Here is a 19,117-nt window from a genome sequence, read left to right as displayed (position 1 = left end):
TTTGCCAGAGTCCCACGCGGCATCTTTAATCACGGCCCGTTTGGGGTGTGCGTTGCTAAATCTGAGTTAGGAAACTGTAAACCGCACCCCGCAGGTGCGGGGGAGCAGCAGGCGTCGTCCGGGACAGAGTCCCGGGTCTCTTCTGGGTGACATCCCACAGTCCCAAGGGAAGGGAGAGGGGGCAGTGGGCAGTGGACAGTGGGCAGTGGGCAGTGGGCAGCGGACAGTGGGCAGGGCCGCCGGGGTGGCCCAGCTGCCGGGGAGCGGAGGGGAGATCGGGGTGCGGTTCCGAAGCCCGGCGGGCAGGGGCCGGAGGTGGCCGCAGGAGGACCCGGGTGTCCCCCTGCCGTCCAGCACGAGGCCGGCGTCATAGCGCCCCGCGCAGGGCCAGCCCGGCGACCAGCAGCTGCAGCGGCGGGGAGGGCGTAGCCGGGGGGCGCGGGGCGCGGGAGCCGGGGGGCCGGGCGCACAGCACCAGGGGCGCCTGGTAGGAGGTGGGGCGCTTCTCGGGGGTGTCGGGGCTCGAGCCGTCCGAGGGCCGCTGGCCGATGAAGAGCAGGCTGCGGCCGCGCGCGTCGCGCTCCACCTTGAAGAGCTCGTACTCCACGTGCGGCAGCCGGATGCCCAGCGCCGCGCAGCCCTGCGTGGCCGTGACGTCGCGCTCGACGCCCACCGCCCAGGCCCCGGGGGCCCCGCAGCTGCCCGGCTCCGACGCGTTCAGCACCGCCGCCGTGACCGGGTCCATGGGCGTGACGCGGACGCGCGTGACCTCGAAGTCCAGCTCGGTGCCGCCGCGCACCCTGGCGGAGGGCGCGCCCCGGCTGTAGCTGCCGGCCGCGTAGACGGTGAAGGTGGGCTGGCGGCAGGCGGGGTCGGAGAAGTGGCGGTAGCGGCCCTCCCAGGCGCGGCTGTGGCCGTGGAAGGTGAAGAGCCGCGTGAGGAAGAGCACGGCCGGGCGCACCTCGCAGCCCGCGCTCACCCAGCGGCCGCCCAGGCGCAGCGGCACGGCCGGGGCGCGCGGCAGCACGGGCGGGTGGTGCTCGTCGGCGCGGGCCACCAGGGCGCAGGCGGGGCAGGGCCGCGCGTGGTGCTGCGGAGAAAACAGAAGAGCGGTCAGTGGCCGGTCCCCCCAGCCCACTGGGGAGGTGGCCGGCTGCAGCCCAGGAGGGACCCCGGGCTCCGCACTCGGTGACCCTGTGGCCACCGTCTCTCTCCCATCCTGCTGGCCTCTATCCAGGGCCGTCTCATCGCTACCCTTGGATCTCAGCGAGCTGTCCTCTCCCCAGGGCCTTTGCACATGCAGCTCCTCCTGCCTGGACACCCCAGCCAGAAGGATCAGCAGCTCCTTCTCCTCTTTCAGGCCCTTACCGAAAGACCCAGGGCAGCCACACAAGTAGCCTCTGGGGCTGTCCCATCCCCTGGCAGGCACATGGCTCCCTACCACCTCAAACCCACTGACTGTCTCTGAGCTCCTGTATCATCCCGGCTAGCACATCGCCAAGCACCGGCTTGCTGAGTGAGCCCGTTGGAAGCGCCTGCGGGCGGAGGCGGCCTGGGAGCTTGCATTCAGACTTGTCTTCCTCATGTGCAGCCTGCTTGGCCCTGAAACCGGACCTGTAGCGTGGATCTTTCTCCTTGCTCTTCAGTAACGGCCATCACTGTCTGGGGCACTGCCCAAGAGCAACGCCAGACTCTCATCTCGAGAGACCGCTGCACAGCCCAGCGTAGCCCGGTCCTCAAGGTGTCCCAGTGAAAGCAGTGGGGCTGATCAGAGGCGCAACCTGTGACAAGCTTGCCCGAGCCCCCGAATTTCTGTGCCAAATCCTCCCCGCAGTGTGTTTCCCCTACAGGCTGGTGGCAGCTTTTCTTTCAATTCCCTTCCTCCTTCCTTCTCTCCCTTCTTTCCAGCTGGGGCGTGAACCCGGGGCCTTCACCGAGCCCTTTCTGTTTTTTATTTGAAGACGAGTTCTCACCAAGTCCCTAAATTGCCCGGGTTGGGCTTGAACTTGGGGCCCTCCTCCCTCAGTCTCCCGGACTGCTGAGATTAGGGGCACACGGCCTGCCTCCTGCCGAGGATGGGAACTTTGGACTTTAGCAGTTGGAAGGCGACTGAATGGGGCAATGAGGAGCGAAGGTGGCCAGAACCTCCAGGCCTTCGGAACCGGCTGCCTGAAGTGGTCTTAAGGAAGTGGCCAAGCTGTAGCTTGAACTGTAAGTGCTGCGGCTCAGAGATGTCCCTTCTGGTGTTATCTACAACGGGGGAAACCAGCTGCACCTGAGACTTCGGGCACTGTTGGGTACCCCGGCCCTGATCTGGTTTCCCCCTGTCTCTGGCCTTGTTTAACGGCTTTCCAGGTGCTCCAAGGTGGGTTTACAGTAAAGCACGTCAACAGGAAGCAGATGTTAAATCAAATTTCGTGGCAGTAGCCAGTCTGCATTTGGGAGTGAAAACACTCAGCAGAGACCAGAAAGGAAACAATAGCGACCATCTCCTTCTTCCGTTTTTCTTAAAGGGAGCCACTGCCCAGAATGAAGTCCAGAACACGGTGCTGAAAGATAAATGGCCTTGCAAGGCCTGCCAAAGCCAGCCCGGGCATGGGGAGTCCTGGGGGAAACAGGGTCCACAGGGCAAGGGGCATTTCAAAAGTCGGCTGTGAGGTCAGCTCCTATCTATCTATCTAAATATATATATGCAAAAATGGAAAACAGCTCCAAAGATCTTCACAGATTGTCACTAGATGGGTTTTTTTTTTTTTTTTTTTTGGTCTGTTTTTTTCCTTTTTATCGGTACCAGGGATCGAACTCACAACTGCCTGCTTGCAAGGCAGGCGCTTATGCCGCTGAGCTAAATTCCCAGCCCCTACTAGGTGGGTTTTATGCCAAAAACAAGTGGCACTGGACTGAATTAGGACAAAAATACGAGACGACTGAGGGAAATCCCCCCCCTTGTTTGGATTGCCGTGTTTTAGAAGCTCTTAGTATTTATTTCCATGATGGGTCTAAGCGCTCCTTGGTTTCCGTCACACCGGAGGCTCTTTCCCTTTTGCTCTGGGGACTCTGACCCAGACAGCTGGAAGGCGCTGTGAAGTGGAGCCACTGGCTGCAGAGGTGTGGGTGTCGGAGAGAAGCCAGCTCGCCTGTTAGCTGGGAGGCGGTAATTGGGATGGGGCAGATAGGAGTCCACTCTAATTCAGGCGTCTTAACCCGGACTGGAGTACTGTCACACTAATGCGTACTGACGGCACGTAGTACATTACATCAAAATTACTCCAGAGTGGCCCTCGCTGCCGCGTGCCCAGGCACACTCAGAGAGGGGATCTGGGGTGCTGGTAGGTAATCTGGGGGAAGAGGACTTTGACACAGCGGAGACAGTCAGCCAGCAAGCTTTTAAGGGGGAGAGAAGGGAGAGATGCTTTTCCTTCTTGGGAACGTTTTTGGGGGGATGGAGGTGGAATACTCGGGTTCAGATCCAAACCACTGTTCCACTGCTGTACCCTCATTCTGTCTTCCTCCTCTTCCTCCTCCTCCTCTTCATCTTCTTCTTCTCATTCTGCTTCTTCTTCTTCTCTTCTTTTTAATTTTGATAGACCCAATTGCTCTGGCTAGCCTTGAATTTGTGACCCTCCTGCCTCAGCCTCCTAAGGAACTAGGATTACATGCTGGGAACTTTTGAAAGTGATGGGGAAACAAGGCCCCCTGGCCTTCGCATACCTCCCGGGCGCCCTTCTGCAGAGGTCCAGAATTACACGTGTTCCTAACGAGGCCTCCGGCCAGCCAAATTCACACTTGTTTGGAAGCCAAACTCTTACGGGCTTAAACCTGTTATATAAAGTTATTTCTCAAACAGCATACAATAGTTTCTAATTAACCCACAGAGGTGACACCAGGTGTAGATGAGTTTGGTTGCATGTTGGCTGATTGATTAAGATTCTATATCCAGGCGATGAATGTGGGGATCAAATTGGTTTTAAATTAACTTCTAAAAATGTTCATGTTTACCATCTGGTTTGGGTCGTGGGCAAGGCTTGGGTCCCGGAGAGCATAAGGTAACAACTAATTCGTTATTTGGGGACTTATCTGCAGTGTTTCCTTCTTTGAAATTATCCTCCACCTTGCAGGGGGGGGCTGCCGGGCGGACATTAATTTAACGTCTGTACATCTGGCACCGCTCGGCGAGGCACACGTTCCTATGTGTCTTGCTTCTCAATCACGTTGCAGGCCGCAGCAGGGGGAGCGGGGACAGCTCTGGCAGCCCTGGCAGCCCTCTGTATTCCAAGCAGCTTCCCTTCATGACGAGGGGGGGAGGGGAGGGGGGAGGGGAAGGGGGAGGGGAGGGGGATGTGGCTTCCAGGGCCGCTCATTATTCAGCCACCAGCACCTCCTCCTCCATCGAGCACGAACTGGCTGCTGAAAGGGGATAATTTCCAGGCCACTCCAAGAACCCTGAGGCTGATTTTCTGATTAGAAGAATCTTGTCATATCCCCCTTCTCTGTCACTCAGATCCTCGGTGTCGGGCGGGAGTGGGAGAGGGGGAGGGAGGCAGTTGGATGTGGGTCTGTCTCATCCCCGGTGGCCTGCCCCTCGTCCTCTCCTGGGGTGAGAGGTGGCTCCGTCTGGCTTCGACCCTGAGCGTGGCACCCAGTGCGTGCCGAGGTGTCCGAGGCGAGAGGGCGCTGGATGGGGCTGGCTGTCCTCAGCCCAGCCTCCGTCCCTCTGTGGGTTTGCACTCTGAGAAGAGAGTCACTGGGTGCCTCATTCAGAAGTCCCTAAGCCTCATTCAGAAGTCCCCCAACCTCAGCTTCTCGGCAGTTACCCTGTAACTGACTGAGTCCCCAGGCCGCACACCCCAGCAGCACCCGGAGAATCTCTGAAGTGTCGTCCGTGTCACAGACACAGGGAACACTGCTGACACGCATCATGGCCTGGACATGACAGTGAGAAGAGAGTTCCTATTCTTAGTATTTCTGTGCCACACACTGATGCTTGAAGACCTCAGTAACTACATTATGGTATCTTAATGGGATTGGTTTCCATTAAAGCCAATGTATTTTTATCTTATGCTTTTAAAAGCATTTTTTCTAAGGCTTCGGTGGCCTTCACGGGGTCTTCCAGGGATGGTGGTTGCCCCACCTCGTCACTGCTTAGATATCAACAAAGTCGTGAATCCCACACTTGTCCTGGCTGGGTGCCACGAGCCTGTGATGTGTCTAAAGACAGCTTTCCTTCTGCCCATCTGCTCAGCAGGTGAAAAGGGCTCCCACATTGTCAGCAGATTAGGAGGACGTGTCTGCAATGGCTTCTCTTACAGTCTGCAGTCATCTAGAGCCTGGGGTACACCTCACAGAGAAAGCCGTTCTTGGGGCTCCCGGCCCAGAGGGCACTGTGGACCTCCTGCCCTGTAGGCCCTGCCCTGTCTCAGAGGCACTGTGCCCAGAGCCTGGGGTTATACATTTGCACACTGCACGATCGCAAGGATGCGTGTGCTGGCAGGAGGACCGTGCTGGAGGGTGAGCCGCTGCCCCAGCAGAGCCTGGAGCACATGCCGCCTGCCTCGGCCACTCACCAGTATGTGTTGGCCCTGACCGGGAGCCAGAGCCTGGACTGGCTGGTGCCATAGCCCTGCTCTTGGAAAGGGTCTGGTGACAGAGGGAATATTTGATTGGAGAACCAAGAAAAGGGGAAACCCACCCAAGTCTTGTGCTCAGTGGAGGCAGAAACGGGTGCTGCAGGGACCACGTCTGGGCCGTGAGGGCTGGGGAGGGGAGCAAACTGATGTTTTCTTCTGAGACAGCACCAAAAACAAGAACAGCAAGGCAGGAAAGCCCGGGGCAAAAGGCATCTAAGCGGAGGGAACGGCATGTGCAGACCAGAGTAAAGGTCAGTGATGGAGGCCAGGCAGGACCCTGTCAGGGACCAGATCATAGGGAGCCGGCTGGGCTGGGCCCTAGAACTCCCCTCCCAGGGGCCCAGACTCACCAGGGCGCTCTGCAGTGGGTGCTGGTACCCTGTGGGCCGGTAGTGCTGCCTCTCTGCTCTGTCCGTGTGAATGTCCCCCAGGTAGAGCTCCTCGACCAGCTGGGGCACGGCCCGGGGCTGCGGCTGCAGGCGGCGCTGCACGCGGACCAGACTGAGCTCGTGCATGCTGAAGCCCAGCGCTGCCATGCAGTGCCCCTGCGCCCTGGCGCTGGGGAGCTCATACAGTGCCCCGGGCAGCCAGGCTGTGGCCTGCGGTAGCCGCCCCACGCAGTCCTGGCCCACCCAAGTCTGGTTGAGGCGCTCGATGACATCAAGCAGGGCGTGGCGGCTGTGGAAGACGATGCCCACTTTGTGCAGGTGGTAGTCAGCTTCGGTGGCACCGCGGGTGACCCAGGAGGCCCGGCGCAGGCGCACTTTGCCCTTGATGAGCAGCGAGTGGGTGGGCTCCTGGCAGGAGGGGTCCCCGTAGTAGAACTGGTAGGCACGGAAGAGTCGGTTGGGGTAGAAAGTGTAGGATCGGGTGAGGAACTCCGGGCCCGGGCGCACTTCGCAGCTGAAAGGAGACACGCGGTGGAGCAGTGAGCGCCAGCCGCGGAGCCCCACTGCCAGCGGCACTGCAGCCGCCTCTGCACGGCCCGGGTAGAGCTGGGCAGGCAGCTGCACTGCTGGGGCTGGCAGGCTTCCCACAACTCGGGCAAGCGCCACCAGGCGGTGGGGGCGGGCATCGCGCGGTGAGCTGGGGCTGGGGGCTGCACCCCGCTTCCCCCTGGTGCTGGGCGCCCCTCACAGCGCTGCACACGCTGGTCCCTCCAGTGTCCTTGCTATGTGATAAGGGGGTGCGTGAAGCCCGGGAGAGGGCTGCTGGCACGGTCCTGCCTGCCTCTTCTCTGATCTGGCATCCATGAGGGGCTTTCTGGAAAGCTTTTTCTGCAAAGGGGTCAGATCATAAGGATTTTTTGATGTTGAGGGCCAGATGGTGCCTGCTGGAACCACTCAAGATCGCAGTCAGAGAGCTAAAGCAGCCACGGATGACATGTACGTGAATGGGACCGTAGTGTGCCAATAAAACTTTATTTATAAAAACAGGTGGCAGGCAGGGTTGGCTCCAGGCTCTGTCCTGCTGCTAAAGCCAACAATTGCAGGTGAAGAGAAAGGGAAGCTAAAGGACTCCTAGAGTCACAGCCACTTCTTGGGACTCACTTATCAGGGCTCAGATGGGACGGATGGTAGATAACCCCCCACTCACAATTTCCCCCTCCCCAGGTCCCCCCCAACCTACACCACTGTTTGCCTGGTGTTTGTTTGTTTGTTTTTATACCCAGGCTGCTGGAGCAGGGGGAATAAGTTATCATGCAGCAATGGTTTCCTTTTCTTTCCCTCTTGTGGCCAGTACTACGGAGAAAGTCTGTGTTCAGAGTTTATGCATCTTGAATGCCAACCCTTTTTTTTTTTTAATTCCCAGAGAGAACAGACTTGGAGCCTTAGGTAGGCCATGAATCTCCAGAGATTCTAATTATGCTGTTTTGTTTCATTGAGTTTCTTTTTACAGTTACTTCTTATTTATGGCAAAGTGGCTCTGTTCTCCGTATCCAGGGTGATATTATGCTTCCTTTAAAAATAATTATATCCCAGTGTAGATGGTGCAGTTTACTGTATGCCAATTATACCTCAATAAAGCTGTAAAAATGAATGAAGATGTTTAAGTAAATAAAAGCAAGTTGGTTTAAAGAAAAATAGTGAGCAAATACCAGAACAGGTGGTGTTTAAAAATAGGGAGGGGAAGCTCGATGTGTTGATGGGAGCCTGTAAGCGTAGCACTCTGGGAGGCTGAGGCAGGAGGCTCACAAGTTCAAGCCCAGCCTGGACAATTTAGTAACCTAGCGAGATCATGTCTCAAAATAAAAAAGACAGAAGGGCTGGTGATGTAGCTCAGAGCCAAGGCCTTAAGTTCAATTCCCAGTACGTCTCTAAACTGCTACCATCAAGGTCTGGAGAGCAGCAAGATGTGCCCAAAGATGCCACAGGTCACATTGGACACAGTGGGTGTCCCCAGCCCTGGACCCTTTTCTGCATGCTTTCCAGGAGGCAGCAGGCCTTTCTGGAGAGCTTGGCAGGGTGCTTTCTAGGACGAGCATTTCAGAAGAAGCATCTTAGAAGACTTGCCTTGGCGCCAGGGTGGGAGCCTCGCCTGCATCCAGGTCCCCCCTCCCTGAACCTCGGCTCTGCCTCCGAGCAGCGTGGTGCCAGGAGCCTGGATCCCACCTGGCCTTGCCCAGCTATGTCCTTTGCCTGGCCGTTTCCTGGCTCTCTGGGCAACAGACTCCTTTTAGTCTCCCAGCTGAAGATCGCCACTCCCACGAAGCCACCCCAACCAGGTCCTTTGCTATTACATTCAGCTTGATTTCCTTCATTTCAGAGCCTAGCACATTCTCCAGTCTGTAGTATTTTTTGCCATGGTTGTCTATTTGGTGCACATCCCTCTGCTGATCCCATGTGCCCTTGCTGTGGTCGGCTGAGTCATGGTCCTGCCCTAGGTGACATTTGGTGAGGGAAAGGGAACGGGAACCATGTGTTTGATAGCTAGCGAGCCACTCAAGACCTGGAGAAACTGGCCCCACTCCGCAGATGTGGCAACTGAGGCTCAGCAAGGGAAATGTCCCCCAGCTTAGGGGCCCATCATCAGGGGTGGGGGGAAGTCTTACCCAGTGGAGATCCAGGGCCCATCGAGGCGGGGAGGCAAGACAGCAGTGACAGGCGAGCCCTCGGACACCGGCTGCTGGCAGTGGGGCTCCCAGCGCAGGCGGCTGCTCTCTGTGGCCCCAGCTGGCTCTGTGGTACTAGCTGCAAAGCAGATGCATAAGGTCAGAGAACCTTATGGACGCCCCACCTCACCCGCTGTTTGCCTGAGCCAGGACCCCACTTGATAGGTAGCAGGGTGCTCAGATGAGACTCGCTGGGGAAAGCAACCCTGGACGGAGGCCGGCCCAGGCCCAGGCCTGAGATTGTTTAGCCAGATTGGTGTGCCAGACTCCTAGACGCTGAGCCGTCTCATAGAGCTGCTGCTGCAGCTGTGCCTTCTGGGCTCCTGTACTCCTGGACAGAGACCACTGTGGCCTGAGGACCCCGCTGCTCCCCAGAGCAGGCCCCTCCCTCCGCAAAGGGCCCAGCCGGTCAGAGCTGTGCCATTTCCGGCCACCCAGCACCTTTTTACTCCTGCACTTGCCCTGGGGATCCTCCCCCGAGGCATCTGTGGGACCCAGAGTGGTGCTCTGCTCATGCACAATGCCGGTGTCAAGGCAGGAGGCCACCATGCGGCCACATCCTGTCCTGTCCCCAAGCCTGGGCGGGAGTTGGCACTGCCAGGAAGGAGGTGCTTGGAGGGCAGATGCGAGCAGCAGGGGTCACCCGATGGGGCTCCAGGTCTTCCTTGGTGACATCGAGCTGTGTGTGGCCCTGGCTGTGAAGACAAGTCAAGCCAGAGCATGGGACAGTTGGCCTCATCGTCTAGGCGCTGCTCTGAGGGGAGCACCAAGACCTTCAGCTGCTGAAGAGCAGCAATTCCCCCCCGAAACTGTCACCCCATTCAGAGGGGATGGACCGAGACAGCCCATGCGGTGGGCTGTGTCCGTAGTGACCCTGGGCCCAGCCACCCGGGGTCACTGTGCAGGCTTTCTGGCCTGGTCCTTTGACCAAGCCTATCGCTAAAGTGGACGAAGAGGGGTTACCTTGGCCGGGGATTTAGCTCAGTGGCATAAGTGCCCGCTTGCAAGCTCGCAGTCGTGAGTTTGATCCCCGGTACCACACAAAAAAAAAGAGGGGCTACCTCTTCGGGCTCTGGCCCTTCCTTTCCTGCATCCACTCACACATTCCCATGTGGAGTTCTTGGGGAGCCGGGTATCCCCACTGCCTCCTTGGAGCGCTCTGATTGGACAGATCAACCTCATCTGTTCTGCCTCAGTGACCTCCCAGGGGCCTGGGGTAGAGCAGATTCCTCAGTTTGCAGGCATTTGAGAGTTGACATCCAGCCTCCCTGGGGAGCTAAGGCAGGAGAGAGACAAAGACACCAGTGCAAAGGCTGTGCATTTTTTGAGACAGGGTCTCGTGATGTAGCCCAGTCTGGCCTCAAACTCACAGCAATCCTCCTGCGTGGCCTGGCAAGTGCTGGGATGACAGGTGTGTGCCACAACGCCTGGCTTGCTCTGTGCACTTTTATGGAGATGTCCCCTCTCCTGATGGTAGCGACCCTGGGAGCCAGGCGTCAGCATCCTCTTCCTCCTTGGACAGAGAAACGGCAGGCTCAGCTCCACCAGGGTCCGATGTGGCCAGGGTTCAGGCCTAGGTTGCTAGAATAGGGCTGCTTGTGTTTTGTCCCCAGTGAGGGGACAGCCCACAGATTGGAGACCTGGGCTGCAAGGTGCTACCATGTTGACTGAGCTTGCGGTGGGTGGGTGGGTGAAGAAGCCAGGCTGGCGCTGGCTCCCTTAGTGTTCTTGGCCAACCAACCAGTTGGCGTCAAGGGGCCAAATAATAGAAATAAAAGCAAACACCCAGTCTGTTCTGGGGTGTCCTCGCATGCACGTGTGGTCACTTGGGCAGCTCCAAGGGTGCCCTAGCTTTGAAAGAGACAAGTCAGGTATCTCTGCATCACCTTGACTCCAGGCGGAGGTGCCAGAGGGACTGGAGCAGGGCGTGATGGTGGGTGGGGTGCATGTCCACACTGGGCCCCGTCCAGCACCCTCCCCCAGCGCTGGAGAGACAGGCTCGGCGTCCGTGCCACGCGAGCTTTGGTGCTTGGCAGCCAACTTTGTCGGAAGACACTGGGTCCCCTGGATTCAATTTTGCAGGTTAATTCGAACATCACCAGTATCAATGAAATCTGTCCCAAAGTGTTGATTTGGAGAGTGGATAGAAGGGGGGCGAAGAGAAGGATCAGATTGGGTCAGCCTCATGTGCCTCGAAGGAAAATCAAGCCTACGTTTCAGAGCAAAATTGAGAATGGGTCCTGAAAATTATAGTCTCATAGTTTCCATGAAATCAGGTTTCGCGAGAAAATGTTTTCTGTTCAAAAGAAAACAAGCCTTTCCCTGAGTGTCCCCTCCAAGGCACAGAGGGGAGACGGCAGAGACACTGGGTTTTGTGTGAATCTACAGACACTGTGCTCCTCTAACTGTGTTTTAGTTTCTCTTATTTTTCCCGTGAGAAATTAGGGCTTAATTATGCCCGGAGTCTGGGGGAGGGCTCAGCCCCACTCTGTCGTGGGCGCGGACACACCCGCGACCTCAGACAGTGCTGCCGAGAACTAACTCCACACCGGGGCGTGCCGCCTCTTGGCCGCGCACGAACCTCAATCTCAAGGTTGCAAAAATAAACTCTGCCAATTATAAATAATGCCGTGACTTTTGCCCCATGGCAGCCCTGAGGGCAGGCTTTGATTCTCTTTTCTTTTTTTCCCTCCTCCAGCCCTCCCAGAAAAGTCTTAACAAGATCAACAACTGAAGGCAGATGGTACTGTGGCTGGGTTGCACAACTTTTTTTGCAGGGACCTGATAGACTTGGTTAAAATGCAGGGACCAAATTGATTTTTATCAACCATGGTTTTTTTAATTAACAGTGGTGTCCACTTACTGCCATTCATTATTTACTGTTTACCCACTAATTAAAAATTATGCTGCTTTTGCACTCATAAGAGCAGGAACATTTGAAATTAGATAGCATCGCTCAAATTACCTGCAGAATTAGATCTGGAGTGCCCAATCGCTCAGACCAGGCCCCCAGAGCTGCCAACGTGATCTGCGGCAGCCCGATGTGAGAGTCGGAGCACCAGGGGCAGGCCGCTCAGGGGATGGAGGTGGCTTCGGCCCTTAAGAGGGGCTGACACTAGCTAGCTAGCTGAGCTCCTACGCAGAGGCTCCAGGGACTCAGGCTGTCTGCAGAGCCAGAGGCTTGTGTCTGCGCCTGGCTGTGACCCTTGCAGAGGCCCCGGGGGAGGCAGTTCCTCAGCACAGGGAGGCAGCACTTCCTTGACCCTGTCATTCCCAAAGACAGACTGGCACAGTGTGCACCGTGACCGGGCACCTGTCCATGCCCCCACTCTGCAGATGCGGGCACTGAGGCTCAGAGGGGTGGAGGAATTTGCTTCTTGTCACTCCTCAAGCTGTGGTTTTGTGGGCGATTTTAAAAACAACATGGTAAGCTACATCCACCCGAAATTCCGCGCCGTAACCACCGTGATGTGCATGATTGAGCCAGTAGCATTTAGCAGATTGGCCTCCTGCTACCTGGGTGCAGACCACGTTCTCGCCTGTGCTTCCCCAGCACAGCCCCTTCCCTCTCCCCTCTGCTCTTGCCCAGCACCGCTGTCTGTGCTCTGTCCCCTCACACTGCCCTCTCTTGGGCGCGTCCCACCTCCCACGAGCCGAATCCTATCACGTGTGCCTCTCCCCGTCCCCTCTGCACAAGGGCTCCGTGGATGTGGCTGCTGCCCCTGCTCTGCAGGTGACACAGGAGGACAGGCGTTCTCCTCTCCCACCTTGGCCACCCGCATTTTCTCCGATGTGGTAAAAGGCCAGAGCAGGTCGGGCCTCAAAATGTTTGTACCGTAGCTGGAGCAGATGCAGAAATATTCACTCTGTGGTAACCTTCCTTCAGGGGCCAAAAAGGCAGGCACTGTGTCCGGCCTCCTGCTTGGGTTTTTAAACCTTTTTTAATTTTAAAGGGATTAAAAAAAACCAAAACAATAAAAACAAAACATTAGAACCAATTCAAGATTTCAAAACAAGGCGATAGGAAATTAACAATAGTCACTCTATTGCGTATTGTTATCTTCAAAATAGTTGCTCAGATTACAAGATGCAGGCATGCAAAACAGATCAATGTAAGCAATCACGGTGTCTTTCCCTGAAGTAACAGGATCAATAGTGCAATTATCTTCGCGATCTTGTGTGTGTACCTCTATATATTTTCCCCCTTTCTTCTCTCTTTTTTCCCCATCCCAGTTATTCTTTCCTTTGGAGCAGTTTCATTTCCTTTCACAATATCTATGGCACCTTCTGGACCTTACTTAATCTCCCGGTTTCTTACACGGAGGAGGCGGTATGATGTTTAAACATGCACATCTGATTTATTTCACTTCTGAGTATGGTCTCTAGTTGCATCCATTTACCCGTAAAAGCCTTGAGTTTATCCTTCTTTACAGCTGAGTAGTACCCCATTGTATAAAAATACCACATCTTTTTTATCCATTCCTCAGTTGATGGGCATTTGGGTTGTTTCCAAGATCTGGCTATTATAAATTGTGCTATAAACACAGGTGTACAAATATTGCTGTGGTATGAAGTTTTTAATTCTTCTAGGAAAATACCCAGGAGAATAGCTGGGTTGAATGGACCTCTAATCCTAGGGTTTTTTTTTTTTTTTTGAGGCGTCTCCACATTGATTTCCACAGTGGTTGTACCAGTCTACACTCCCACCAACAATGCAGAAGAGTTCCTTTTTCCCCACAGCCTCTCCAGCATTTGTTATTGGTAGTTTTCTTTATCCTGGCCATTCTTCCTGGAGTGAGATGGAATCTCAGTGTGGTTTTAATTTGCATTTCTCTAATGACCAATGATGCTGAACATTTTTTCATGTATTTATTTGCCATTTGTATTTCTTCCTCTGAGAAGTGTGTATTCATCTTGGATGCCCATATTTGGATTGGATCTTTGAATTTTGGGGGTCTGATTTTTTAAATTCCTTTTATGTTTAGACAGAAGTCCTTACTTCCTGGGCAGCTTGTGTTTTGTTCATGAACTCTATGCTACCCCTGTTTCTTCAAGATTTCTATCTCCTTTGTCTTCCAGCAAAGTTAGTGTTTCCGCTTTAATATTTAGATCTTCGATTCATTCTGACTTTAGTTAAGTGCATGGTGGTAGACATGGGTCTAGTTTTAGTTTTTGGTATAGAGAGACAGTTTTTCCAGCACCACCTATTCTGCAGTTCCAGCAGCTAGGAGACATGAGAAGGGCTCTCAGATGTAGGTGTGTCACATCCCAGGGATTCCTCGCGGATTTTAAAGGGTACTGGAGCACAGCTGTTACCATCATAGCACACTTGTGCATTCACATCCTGTTTTGAAGAGAACCAGACTTTTGAAAAAGGTGGTTCCTCTGAGCTTGATATTTAAAAGATTGATATTTTAAGTAAGTAGCATTTAATAAGGAGACGTATAAGGGACCCATAGATGTGGGAATGGGGCTGAGGGCAGGGCGGACAGCATGGAGGAGGGATGGCTCTCGCTTAAATCAGCACTAACCCTGAAGACCCCAGCAGGGGAGCAAACGCATTTCCCAGGGCTGCTGCAACAAAGGACCGCAATCTGCGTGGCTTAACCACCGTGGGACTTTCTCTTTCCTCATTTCCTAGTTTTCAGTCTAAAGTCTGAAGTCAAAGGGTAGGCAGGGTTGTGCTTTCTGCACAGCTTCCAGAAAGATTCTCCTGCCTCCTCCAACTCCAAATGGTTGCCAACATCCCTTGGCTTGCAGCCACATCACTTGCGTTGCCACCTCTGTCTGCATTTGGCTGCAGCTGACTCCCTGTGTTTCCCCCTCTGTATCCACAGCTCCTTTCCTTTCTCATATGAAGGATGAGATCCATTTGCCCTGCCATGACCTCCTCTCAGTTTGATGACATCTACAGTGACCCCATTGCCAAATAAAGTCATTTTCACAGGGCACAGGGCAGTCTGAACTTGAACATATCTTTTTCTACCCACAGTGGCTATCCAAGGTCATCTGAAGTCTCGATGCCTTCAGTAACTTACCTGCATTCCTTCACCCCAACACAAACACACACTGACTGCCTGTTGTATGCCTGATGCCGTGGCAGCCTCTGGGTTTATAAGGCTTCACACCCTGGCCAGAACCCTTGCTTTCCTGGAAAGGCCAGCACCAGTTAAGCAGCCCGTTGTGGGCTGTCATGTCAAGCTATTCTTTTTTGGGGGGTGGAAAGGGTACCGAGACTTGAACTCACAAGTGTGGCTGGCGACTCCAGCCACACATCCCCCTCTCGGGCGGGATTGGTGAAAAGTGCCTGGCCTGCGTGACGCTGCTGGTGGACCCGGTAGGCTGGCCCAACCAAGATCCCAGAGCCTGACGGTGGCCGGGAGGGGTGACTCCCACGTAGGCTGCCTAGTCCGTAACTCTCTGGTGCGCAGCGGTGGGCGGGAACACCTAGCCAGCGCAATTCGATCAGGCTGTGGCTGACAGGGAGAGAAGCTGGGTCTCCTATATAAGCTTGCATATATAAGGAACAGAGAATATGGGAAAAGGCAGCAACAAGAAAGGCTCCTCGGCCCCCAATTCTGAGAAACAGGCAATAGCGGACACCGCACCAATAGACATAAAGCGCCATATAGAGAGCCTCATAGACCAGTTCAGGAATGAAGTTATCAATGACCTGAACCTAGAAGTATGCAGAATAGTTAGAGAAATGCTAAGCACCACCCAGGAAAAAACAGATGGTGGAATGGAAGAACAGAAAAAGAGGGGAGAACTGTTTGATGGAGAAAACAGAGAAAGCATAGAATACGTGAAGCAGGTTCAAAGGGACTACCAGGAAACTAAGAAGTCTATCGAAGACTGGCATGACAGCTTGAAAGAAACTAAGGACAGACTATCTGAACTGGAGGGCAGACTTGTAATATGGGAGAATGAAATGAAAAACTTCTTAAAAATAACAAAGAAACAAACAGCAATAATACAAAGACAAGAAGATGATAAGAGGATCCATAACTTAAGGATTAAGAACATAAAAGAAGAAGTAGGGACACAAACAAGTGAACTACAAAAGCTACTCACAGAAATAATCCAGGAGAATTTTCCTAATTTAGCAAAAGGTAAAGATACTCAGATGTATGAGGCATACAGGACCCCAGCTACCTACAACCCAAACAGAGCAACACCCAGGCATATAATAATAAAAATTCCAGAAATTCAATACAAGAACAGAATATTAAAAGCTGTCAGAGACAAGAAACAGACCACTTACAAGGGAACACCCATCAGAATTACAGCAGATTTCTCTGCACAAACCATCAAATCACGAAGAGCATGGGGGGAAATAATTCAAGCTTTGAAAGATAATAATCTCCAGCCAAGATTGAGATATCCTGCACAACTGTCCCTGGAAATTGATGGAAAAACAAGGTGCTTCCAGGATAAAGAGGAACTGGGGGAATTTGCAACCACCAATTCAACTCTACAGAGAGTATTGCAGGATATTCTAAAAAAAGAAACATACAAAGAATCCAGAAATAATGGCAGAGAGGCCACAACGAATGGAGCAGAGAACAAAATGAAGAAGACAAACTGACAGCTACTGACAGAAAAAGAGCTCAACAGAAATGAGGCAGAGAAGATTGGATGATAGGAACAGCTACTTTGGAGAAAATGACATCTTAATAGGTAATACTGATTTAGTATCATCTTGTTTTGAAGTCTCACCTAGCTTTTGTTCTTCTGTCTCCAATGGTCTAAATAGGTTGTATCTTATTGGATTTTATTATGTACGATAGTATAAGCAAAAACCTTTTAAAGACAAGGAGATTATACAGAGACCATTGTTCATTTTCTGTTAGTCGATTCTAAATACTCTGTAATGCTGTCATTCTCTTAAATGGTTTTACATTGTTTTGATATACTTAATGCTACAGTATACGAAGTTGTACTCAAGGATTTCAAGGAAAGAGACAATATGGTAACTACTTTTAGGTCAGGATTATCTGGTGGTGAAACACTATTCTGCTTAAATGGTTATGTTTTGATCTGCACTGTTTCGCTGTTATGCCCTCTTTTATCTCAATCTCCACTCCATTATTTACTTTTTTATTTTTATCCTTTTAATTAAAGGAAAAAAAATAGCAGGATATATTATAGTAACCCACTTTGACTTTCTATTATCTCGATTTGAAGCCCTGTATTACTCTCACCATCTTGTTTTTGACTGATGTTCCCCTATTCTGTTTTGCTGGATAGTATCAGGTCCGAAAGTTTAGGCATCAGCTGTGAAGATAATGAGATTCATTATAACGCCCATTCTCGTTGACTTTTATCTACTTTTGAAGACCTACAATGTCTCCAATGTTTTGGTTTTGTCGGTTTTGTTCTTTACTGTTTGGTTCAATTGTATTATAACTAATGATATAGGCAATTCTATTAGAGATAGCGGGAGGCATTATGGTAACCATTGTTGATCACCTTGTATTATGTTTTTACATTATCTATTATGTCCACCCTTTTGACTTGACCGATTCTGTTCTGTTATGTCACATTTGGTTTTACTCTCTTCCAAAAAAGTAATAAGAACTGTGGGAGCAATGAAACCCAAAATGTGTAATAGTCATTGTACAAAAGAGAGGAAAGGAAAGTGCTCTAAACTATATAACTGCATGTATATTTAAGTGTACAAGATAGGAAATGATATCACAGAGTTTTATTGGATCATTGAACAGAACTGTTTGCAGTATCATTGTTGGAATGTCCACTCTACAAGCTTTAATTTTGTGACTTGAACAATTATTTCTAAGATGACAATATGTAATCCATTAACTAGTGATTTCCTACTGTTTTTTTTTTCTGTAAATCTGTATAACTTGTACCCTTTCTCTGCTTTTTTTTTCTTTTCTCCTTAAATAAAATTAATAATAAAAAAAAAAAGATAGAGTCTCACTATGTAGTTGAGGCTGGCTTTGAACTTGTGACATAGCCCAGTCTGGCTTCAAACTCATGGTGGCCCTCCTCCCTCAGTCTCCTGAGTGCTGTAATTCTGCATGCGACTCCCTGCCTGGCTTCTTTCCGACTTACTCATTGGGACTGTGCTGTAGGGAAGCACCGCCCGTGTTCTCCCTGAATATCATCTGCCTGTTTTCTTACTAGTGTAGACTCCTGGGTAGTGATTTTAGCGTGTAGGTTGTAATCCATTACTCCCGGCGTCTTTGTGGCTTACATGGTCCCCGCTAGGCTACGGGGTGCGTCTCCAGCCTTTTCTTTGAGTGCACCCTTATTTCCTGGTGCCAGATCTTCTGGGCTCCTTTTGCGTAAGCCCGGCCCCGGCTCAGGGGTCAGCCGCTTGTCCAGGGAGCTCTGGTTCCTTTCGCTGGACAGTGGTGTGTAGAGACCACAGCTCAGAGGCTGGGTGTGACCCCGCCAGAGGGGTGTCGCTCAGCTCCCTCTCGTTTGCTCTCTCCCTGGCCGTCCTTACCTCTCCCTCTCCCCATACTGCCCCGTAAGGACAGAGTCCCTCTCTCTGCTCATGGATTCCCCAGTACCTAGCATGGTACCTGACGGATGCTCCAGGGATATTTATCAAGTTATGGAAAGTTCTAGAATGATCCTGTCACGTGATAAGTCCTCCACCAGTGCTGGTTACACTGACTTTTAGTTGAATGAAGGAACAATTCATGCTGCACATCAGCACACTCGTGGGTGCCTCCTGGCATTTCTCCTGCCCCTTGGAGTGTGGCCGTTAGGTCCAGAGGAGGTGGGAGGGGAGAACCAGGTCTACATCTGCTGGGGGTTGCCAGGAGTCAGGCCAGGTGGGGAGCTCCCAGGGAGCTGGGGGGCTGGGGCTCATTCAGATAGGTAAAAAGAAAGAGCAGCAGCAGAGGTGGGGTTTTGAAGTGTGCATCAGACTCCCTCAGAAGGCTGGGAGGGGTGCACCAGCCCAGGAACCGCTGCAGGACACTTTGCAGAGGGGAGGCCCAGACGGAACCCGGGCTGTGAGTTTGCTGGTGCAGGACGCTTTCTAGCAGCCACATAAAAAGACCGGAAAAGAAACTGGCGAAATTAATTTAGCCTCTATGTTAGCTGGGTTAAAGATTGTATTTCCAAACGGAATTCGTATAAACACTCTTGCTGAGGGGTCTCGCTCCCTTTCCTTCCCTGCAAGGCTTCAGCACGGGCATCTGCCTTATGCTTGTGACTTTCCCTGGCGGTCACCAGAGGCGTTTGGGTGCTGGGGGACCGTGTGGGACACAGCACAGGTTAGAAATAGGGTTCGCAGCGTTAGAAGTCTTCACGCTGGCCTTGGGAGACCCCCAAGCTGTCTTCAGGAAAAGAGGGGAGACTTCGTAAGTGGGTCCCAGCCTGGCTTTGGCCCAAGGAA

General features: G+C 52.7%; 1 protein-coding gene across 1 annotated transcript in view; it reads right to left on the bottom strand.

Moving 5' to 3' along the window:
* The window catches only part of Apcdd1l (APC down-regulated 1 like), a 44,919-nt gene continuing 25,802 nt past the window's right edge, over positions 1-19,117 (bottom strand). Inside the window, exons 2-4 of the mRNA XM_063248114.1 lie at positions 8,680-8,818; positions 5,978-6,530; positions 1-1,090 (exon numbers count right to left, since the gene is read on the bottom strand). Of these exons, the coding sequence (XP_063104184.1) occupies positions 368-1,090; positions 5,978-6,530; positions 8,680-8,818 (1,415 nt within the window). The 3' untranslated portion in view covers positions 1-367. The remainder of the gene's footprint in view (positions 1,091-5,977; positions 6,531-8,679; positions 8,819-19,117) is intronic.

The sequence above is a fragment of the Cavia porcellus genome, unplaced genomic scaffold (assembly GCF_034190915.1).
Source record: "Cavia porcellus strain 051 isolate PalLab524CR breed Dunkin Hartley unplaced genomic scaffold, mCavPor4.1 scaffold_5, whole genome shotgun sequence".
Taxonomy (NCBI): domain Eukaryota; kingdom Metazoa; phylum Chordata; class Mammalia; order Rodentia; family Caviidae; genus Cavia; species Cavia porcellus.
Note: the sequence above shows the minus strand (reverse complement) of the source record. Positions and strands in the feature narration are given on the sequence as shown.